Below are 8792 nucleotides of genomic sequence, written 5' to 3'. Positions count from 1 at the left end.
CATCTGGTGAAAATTTCATGTCATTAGCACCTCTAGTAATATATTTACTGAGAAAAATGTTGACGTGTTCAATACTTATTTTACCCGCTTTATGTCCAGACACCCCCTTTTCAGATGGCGCCCCCTCAAATATTGTGTCTGTCATAAAACCGTTGGCTGGCGAGGAGTAGGTCTGACACATCTGCATTCCTGCCCAATTTCACGTTGATCGGTGCAGCCATTGGACAAAAAATCTTGAAAATAAACAGTATAGCTTAAGCACATTTGAGAATTTATGAAGATCAGTCCAATTAAAAAAAACTGTACTTATTTTATATATCACAGTAGCATTATCAGGTTTACAGAACAGTCAAAGGTGAGCAGCTCAGTAACAAACAGACTTGGGAGACCAGGATCCAAAAGGTAAGTGTTTTTATTTACGGGTGTCGGGGGGGGAAATCCAGGGCTGGAAAGGAGGAGACGACAAGCTGAGTATTTGTTCTTGCAGACGAGACTTAAAACAACCGATTAACGGGTTCTTTCTTACAGGTTGCAGGGAGGGTGCGGCTCGGAGGAGAAGGTCCAAGGTGAGGAGGTGAGGGTTTTACAGGTGAGTCCAAAAACAGGTTAACAGGTTCCAGGATTGGTCGGAGGCAGACAGGCTCTCAGGTAGGTTCTCGGCAGGTTCACAGTGAGGATGGTCCAAAGATTACTTCAGGAGGTTCTCGCTCTATACATAGGTAAGTAAACAAAAAACAGAGGTTTAGCAAAACTCAAACAAGATAATCTCTAAGAGTCTGAGGTGCTTTACCCAAGAGCAAGCGATGCATCAGCGAGGATCTGAAGATCCAAATCTGCTGCAGCTGCGGTAGAACTGGCGACCAATGAGAGACCAGGCAGTAGCAAAACAGGTGCCAGGCTCACAGAATGCCTCAAGCCTCTTTTTTTTTATCCACAACCTTAATGGCTTGCTTGTACAATATTTCAATGGGTTTCATTACCCTTTTAGAGGACTGTGACCAACTAAGTAAGGTGGCTACAAATCATAGAACATTTTTGCCACCTCAGTAGACATTTCATTCCTGATTGAATGTGAATTAGCTAGATTCAGCTTGACTATTAACATGAGTTTTAAAGGAAACCTTCGAGTCAATCAACAGTCTCAGATATTTAAATTGGTTAACAGTCAACAAATTTTCACCTACATCAGGATATCAGGATCATGGGATGACATTCTTGCAGCCATGTTGTGACATGATTCATTGCCTTCGTGAGTTTGGCTGCAACAACGTCTTGAGAGCAGATGTGCGCAAACAAAACCACATCATCTGCATACAGGATACATCAGGGGGCCAAACAGAAGGCAAATCATAACTGAAAGCCTAAATAAAAGAGGGCCAATAATGGATCCATTAAAACTGCATAAGTTCCTTTATTCTCAACCAGTTTGAACAAAGTCAGTATTATTTTGTTTGGATTTCAATACAAATTTGGGAAGTTTTTTTTTGTCTAGAGAGACCAATATGACATTAAAATTGATCTAATATAAGCTGTTAAAATCTTCAAAGATTATGTTTTGCCCAGACAGAAATCTGTATTTTTTTGCATAACTGCACCAAGGTTTATAAGTTATTTAACAGTCAAATAAATAACTGTCAGCTGTCTGCATGAATTGGCTTTGTCTGCATGAAATAAACAATAAAATGCTACTGCACAATTTCAATTCTACTTTGAGCTCATTGGGTATTAACAGCAGAGGAAAATCAGACTGGTTTATACGTCTTGCTCACAATGTCAAGTGACAAAAAAAATTGCGTAACTTCCTTCTGTTGTCCCCTGCTGACACCTGTCATGTGCATTACCCCCTGTCAGAACTCTGTCCTGCACACCTTGCAGGTCTCAGTGTGCGATTGGTCAGAATGTCATGGGTGTGTTTGTCCATGTGGAACAGTTTCTTAGTCCATGTGGTTTTGTTCAAAATGATCCATTCCCAGAAGCTGTTCAATTAGCGGAGCTAGACATTCACTCCTTATATATTTATACAGCAGGTAAAATAAGTATTGAACACGTCAACATTTTTTTCAGTAAATATATTACTAGAGGTGCTAATGACATGAAATTTTCACCAGATGTCGGTAACATCCAAAGTGATCCATACATACAAAGAAATCAAACCATAAATGTCCAGAAATGAAGTTATTTGTTGACCTTTCTGGGCAGAGTTTGCATGTTCTTTCCATGCATGTGTGATTTTTCTCTGGGCACTCTGTTTCCCTCTCACTGACCAAAAACATGAATGGCTTAGTGGCAGCTTTAAATTGTCCCTAGGAATGAGTAGAAGTGTCTTGTTTGTCTCTATGTGGCCCTGTGATGGACTTGTGACCTGTCCAGGATTTAACCCGCTCCTCGCACAGTAACTGCTGGATATGGGCACCAGAGACTCCCTTAACCCTGAAAGGAAGAAACTGGTCTAGATCAGTTGTTCCCAAACTTTTTGTCTTCTGACCCACAAAATATCCATGGCAAATACTTGTGACCCCAAATATTACTGGTCTGAGTACACGAACTTCGTTAATAACCCTAAAAACACAGGCTTTTTGACAATCTAAACCGTGTATACACAAACATAAATACTTAATTTTAACTTTTTTGTGTTTTTGTAATAATTATAGGGAAAATATTACATCAGCAATTATTTTATTACCCTTTAAATTGATTTCTGGAGATTATCCAAGGTGCTTCATGACTCATAAATGGGTTCCAAGCCCAACTTTGGGAACCAATGGATGGATGGTTGGATGGATAGACATTGATGACAGTCATAAATAAAACAGTTTGACGCAACACTAATAATTTTAATAAACACAATCTCGAGTCTCGTGGCTTTTTTCCTTTTATTTGTCACAATCAGGATGAATTAAAGCAGCCACTAACTATACGTGACTGATCTGACTTTTCTCTGTTTCATTTCATCATCCTATACTTAGTCTGTCTCCTCTTCATCTCTTAGCTCCACTCTGTTGCTGCTGCAGCAAAATGAAAGAGCTTTTTCCTCCTCCAGCAGAGCTAAACTCTTTTAAGTAAAAAAAAAAACTCCAATATCCATGGTAGGGTCATGCTAGCACTCTGGGTTAATACTCAGCCCTGTGCAGTCTTTCTGTTGCAGAGTTCAAACACACTGCGAATGCATCATATACAGCATATTGTTCCAAGCAGTGTGAAGCAGAGGCTGCATGACACACAAACCAAAACATAACCGACTTGCATTTTTTGAACAAATATATCATATTTGATTATAATATTTGATGCTTGACTGGAATGCAGTGTATCTGTTGGTTTTGATGCTGTCCTGAGATCCAGGCCCTTTCAAAAATCCCTTGCCTTTGCTTCATCATGTGATTTTGTTCAGATGAAAGTGGCAGTTGCTTGAATGGTTCACGCTGTAGTCTGAGCATGAAAACGATGCAGCTCGTACACTGAAGCCTTCAACTGAAAAGGTAAACCAACTGTTCCTGCACCACATTGTGGCCCAACTTGTCATCTTTTTCTTCTATCTTGTGGTCATGTCCGGTGTCGTTCTGTTGACTTTAATTGAAATGCAAGTCCCTTTTTCAGAACTCGCGTCTTCAGCATCACACTTTGTATAATTAGCTATCTCTCTAAAGTAAACAAGTAACTCAGTCAGCGGCAGTAATGCTGTTGTCCCTGCATGCTGGTGCCCATGAATCAATATTTGCCCGCTACACCTCTGAATGAAACGCCTGACAGCTCGTTATCTGTACGGGATTACGGTGTCCTTATTATTACAGTTTATCACACTTACTTACTCCGAGCCCTGTTTGTCTCGATAACAACAGGGAAAGAATGTCAACGCTTTATGAAACGGTCACTTTTAATTAAAAAAAAGGGGAGGGCGGTTCGGGCTGCTGATTTTATTGACAGAATAAATGCATTATGATTCCACTCAGCGGAAAAGCCATGCCCAAGTTTCTGTATCAAAAATGCTGACAGCGTTTTGCCTCGTCAGCGTGTATTTTCCCGACACAACATTTTCCTCCTGGCATGGTTGCCTTTAATAACCACACTAATGTATGAGCCATTCCTACTTAGCATACAAGGCACAATGATGTTTTTAACCACATATCAGTTTGGAGGGATTTTGAATTTATAAACACCATTAATTCAGAAAAAAAACTTTGCAGACTCATACAGCACATTTAATTGGCTTAATAAGCTGGTATGTATACAGGTGCTGGTCATAAAATTAGAATATCATGAAAAAGTAGATTTATTTCAGTAATTCCATTTAAAAAGTGAAACTTGTATATTATATTCATACATTACATACAAACTCATATATTTCAAATGTTTATTTCGTTTAATTTTGATGATTACAAATGACAACAAATGAAAATCTCAAATTCAGCATATCAGAAAATTAGAATCTTGTGAAAAGGTTCAAAATGGATGGCACCTGGTACCACACTCTAATCAGCTAATTAACTCAAACCACCTGCACAGGCCTTTAAATGGTCTTTCAGTCTAGTTCTATAGGCTACACAATCATGGGGAAGACTGCTGACTTGACAGTTGTCCAAAAGACGACCATCGACACCTTGCACAAGGAGGGCAAGACACAAAAGGTCATCGCTAAAGAGGCTGGCTGTTCATAGAGCTCTGTGTCCAAGCACATTAATAGAGAGGCGAAGGGAAGGAAAAGATGTGGTCGAAAAAAATGTACAAGCAAGAGAGATAACCGCACCCTGGAGAGGATTGTGAAACAAAACCCATTCAAAAATGTGGGGGAGATTCACAAAGAGTGGACTGCAGCTGGAGTGAGTGCTTCAAGAACCACCACACACAGACATATGAAAGACATGGGTTTCTGCTGTCGCATTCCTTGTGTCAAGCCACTCTTGAACCACAGACAGCGTCAGAAGCGTCTTGCCTGGGCTACAGAGAAACAGGACTGGACTGCTGGTGAGTGGTCCAAAGTCATGTTCTCTGATGAAAGTAAATTTTGCATTTCCTTTGGAAATCAAGGTCCCAGAGTCTGGAGGAAAAGAAGAGAGGCACTTCATCCACGTTGCTTGAAGTCCAGTGTAAAGTTTCCACAGTCAGTGATGGTTTGGGGTGCCATGTCATCTGCTGGTGTTGGTCCATTGTGTTTTCTGAGGTCCAGGGTCAACGCAGCCACATACCAGGAAGTTTTAGAGCACTTCATGCTTCCTGCTGCTGACCAACTTTTTGGAGATGCAGATTTCATTTTCCAACAGGACTTGGCACCTGCACACAGTGCCAAAAGCTACCAGTACCTGGTTGAAGGACCATGGTATCACTGTTCTTAATTGGCCAGCAAACTCTCCTGACCTTAACCCCATAGAAAATCTATGGGGTATTGTGAAGAAGAAGATGCAATACACCAGACCCAACAATTCAGAAGAGCTAAAAGCCACTATTAGAGCAACCTGGGCTATCATAACACCTGAGCAGTGCCACAGACTGATCGACTCCATGCCACGCCGCATTGCTGCAGTAATACAGGCCAAAGGAGCCCCAACTAAATACTGAGTGCTGTACATGCTCATACTTTTCATGTTCATACTTTTCAGTTGGCCAACATTTCTATAAATCCTTTGTTTTTATTGGTCTTCAGTAACATTCTAATTTTCTGATATGCTGAATTTGAGATTTTCATTTGTTGTCATTTGTAATCATCAAAATCAAACGAAATAAACATTTGAAATATATGAGTTTGTATGTAATGTATGAATATAATATACAAGTTTCACTTTTTAAATGGAATTACTGAAATAAATCTACTTTTTCATGATATTCTAATTTTATGACCAGCACCTGTATATATATCTCAGGCTTTTATATCTCAGTTAAAACACACCTTGAAAGTGTTTGTTTTAATGTGTGTTTTATTGGCGTTTCACTTAAAGTTGATCAGACAGTTCATCAACTTTAATAAAAGATAAAATTGTGGCAGTTGGTGTTTTGCCTCCCTCTCCTGATTGGTTCCCGAGCACTAATCGCCTGCAGCTGCAGCAACTCTCCCGATGAGCTCCTGGACCTTCATAAGGTCTCCTCCATGACTTGGTCTTTGCTGAAGCATCATACCCTCGTGGCAGTATTCTTGCACCCGCTCAGAGCGACACGTACATGAGTTTTTCTAACTCTTGCCCATGCCTGCGTTCAAGGTTTTGTTCCGGTTTCTGTCAAGTCACCCACTGCTCATCCTGTGGAGAGAAACTCACCTGCTGCCTTACCTGTGCTCGTTCCTCCTGCTCACCTGGATCCTTTCTGCCTGCCACTCACTCTGGAAACTCCTTGTGCTTACCCGTCGGGCCGCCCTGTTCCTCTGTGCTGCTCCTCCTCTGGAAACCTGTAAAACAAAGAACAACTTTAAAAAATCACTGTGAACCTTCTAGCTCATCTATCTATTCCCAGCTTTTCAGATCCTGGCTCTGGTTCTCCCCCCTCCACCTGTAAATAAACCTCACCTACCTTTTGTAACTCTGCCTCTGTGTTTGATCATCCCAGCGCTGCTCACTTTTGACATTTCTCAGTTCATGATAAGTCTTCTTGCTCGTGCTTTGTGATTTTTATTTATTACAACATTAATTGCAGGTAATAAGTTTCCTGCTTTGCCTAAAATCTGTTTTCAGCAGAGTTTACATGTTAATGCACTCAGTATGATTTACTGTTTTACTGAATTTGATCAAAACTATGGCTGCCTTCACAATGAAATGAAATAAAATGATCAGACTTAAAGAGTAGTAACAGAAATAACATGTAAACATCTATCAAATTCTTAAAAAAAATTCTACACTGTCACATCTTCACACATCAAACTATTAAAAGAAAAAGAGCATTCCAAAGCATTATAAAACATTTTTTGTATAAAATAAAATTAAATATTCAGCACTGCAATATTACATTGTAATATTTATATAGTGAGTTGTACTATATAACTTATACAAACTTTGTTCCCCCAGCAGATATTTGGCACATTAAACCTAAAACTTTGGCTTGGTATTGGCTTGTTAAGCTGAGCTCAGAGGTGATAAAGGGTTTAGGACCATTTTCCCCTTTGCAATTTAAATATTTGTTCCACATTTTAACCTGTCTTGATTAATCTGAGTCATGTTCAGTAAAACTGAGCCTGCATTGTTTATTCTGCAACAAGTAGGAAAATCCCTGACCCACATTAGTAAACTGTGCAAAGATAGAAAAGCAGCCATTACGACACCTACTGGTGGCTGGTGGTCATTACGTGTTGTTCCAGTTCATTCATAATATCACGATCATCTGATTCATGGTTTAGTCAAACGATTTTATGACTTTTATGGACTTGATGCTCTCTCACATAAAATAAACAAAAGAAAACTAATTATTAAACAAATAAGTGTGTATTTTCAATTAAATAAAAGAACTTAAGAAAATGTCTCGTGCTTGACATCTCCAAATTAAAACATTATGATGTGATGACGTCAAGAAAACATCAAATCTCCTGTTTTCATTGTAATATCTTTAACAAATTATTTACAACATTTTAAATCATAGGTTACACCCTTCACTTTGTTTTTTTAGGGTGTTGTCATCTACTAATTTTATTAGTTTATTTTTTTTAATTATTAATACGGATAGGTGGACTGTCAGGACTGTGTACATTTGTTGGTTTACACCAAAGACTGGAAAGAAAAATATATGGTCTACACACTACCTTGGCTTTGTTTGCGTAGTGAAAATCACAAACATTTTACAAATATTTACAGTCGTCCATGGTGGAAAAACGTGTGCCTGCCTAAAATATTCTGGGGTCCAAGTGTGGGTCCTTCGGGCACCTCGGACAACTATCTGACTCTTCTGTGATTGCTCGCCTCAATTCTTCAAGCAAAACAGCGTTCCGCTGAGCCTCGTCGTAAAATAATAGAGGACTTTGCAATTTTTTTTTTCTTTTCTCTCACCGCAACAATGTCCGAGGAACGATCTGAAAGATCTGATGGCAGAATTGTTAAAATGGAGATGGACTACAGCTCGACTGTGGACCAGCGTCTCCCGGAATGTGAAAAACTGGCTAAAGTAAGTGAGGTTTAGGAGGCCAGCAGCGCTAGCTGAGTCATGGTACAAATCGGGCTCGGTGCGTTAGCATTTAACTTTACAAGCTTTAGCAGCACCAAGAATGCTGCGACTAAATCTACTCTGAGGATGATTGTTTGCACCTGTTAACATAGTTAATAACATGACATATATAATTACTTTTTATTTACATGTATACTAACTCGTGTTTGTTGAACGGGATCATGCTAGCTTCTTTAGCATTTAGGCTTTAGCTTTAAATTTAGCCCATTCAGCAGTGGCTTTTAGAGATAGAAATGTTTCGTGGTATGAATAGCAATAGAAGCATTTTAACTTTTGTTTCTGCCTCAGGAAGGGAAACTACAGGAGGCCGTCGAAAGCTTGTTGTCACTGGAGAAGCAAACAAGAACAGTAAGTCAAAACCAATAGTTGAAGTTTTCTTGGCAGCAAGCTTTGCTTTATTTACCACAAAACAAGTTTAGTTGTGAGGCTTTTTATCAGCATACCTATAAAACACGTTTCCCACAAAAAAGATTTTAAAAAAATCAAGATGACTTAATTTCTGTCTCTAAAATACAGCATGAGAGTTGACATTGATTTGTAATGTCCTGATGCATCTCAGTAATGCAGGTAAAAAATCAAAAAGAAAAAAATTGTATAGGTCTTCTGGACGGGTTCTTCTCTAATGAAACGTTTCGTCTCTCCTCCAAGAGACTTCTTCAGTC

At 39.3% G+C, this 8792-nt stretch overlaps 1 protein-coding gene across 1 annotated transcript in view; it reads left to right on the top strand.

Annotated features, from left to right (window-relative positions):
- Window positions 1-7931: 7931 nt before the first annotated feature.
- psmd12 (proteasome 26S subunit, non-ATPase 12) overlaps window positions 7932-8792 on the top strand; it is a gene marked incomplete at its 5' end in the record, with an annotated part of 9277 nt that continues 8416 nt past the window's right edge. Inside the window, 2 exon segments of the mRNA XM_014016636.1 lie at window positions 7932-8070; window positions 8419-8478. Of these exon segments, the coding sequence (XP_013872090.1) occupies window positions 7932-8070; window positions 8419-8478 (199 nt within the window).

This window comes from Austrofundulus limnaeus, unplaced genomic scaffold (assembly GCF_001266775.1).
Source record: "Austrofundulus limnaeus strain Quisiro unplaced genomic scaffold, Austrofundulus_limnaeus-1.0 Scaffold149, whole genome shotgun sequence".
Lineage (NCBI taxonomy): Eukaryota > Metazoa > Chordata > Actinopteri > Cyprinodontiformes > Rivulidae > Austrofundulus > Austrofundulus limnaeus.
The sequence above is the reverse complement of the archived record's forward strand: the minus strand, read 5'-3'. Positions and strand labels throughout refer to the sequence as shown.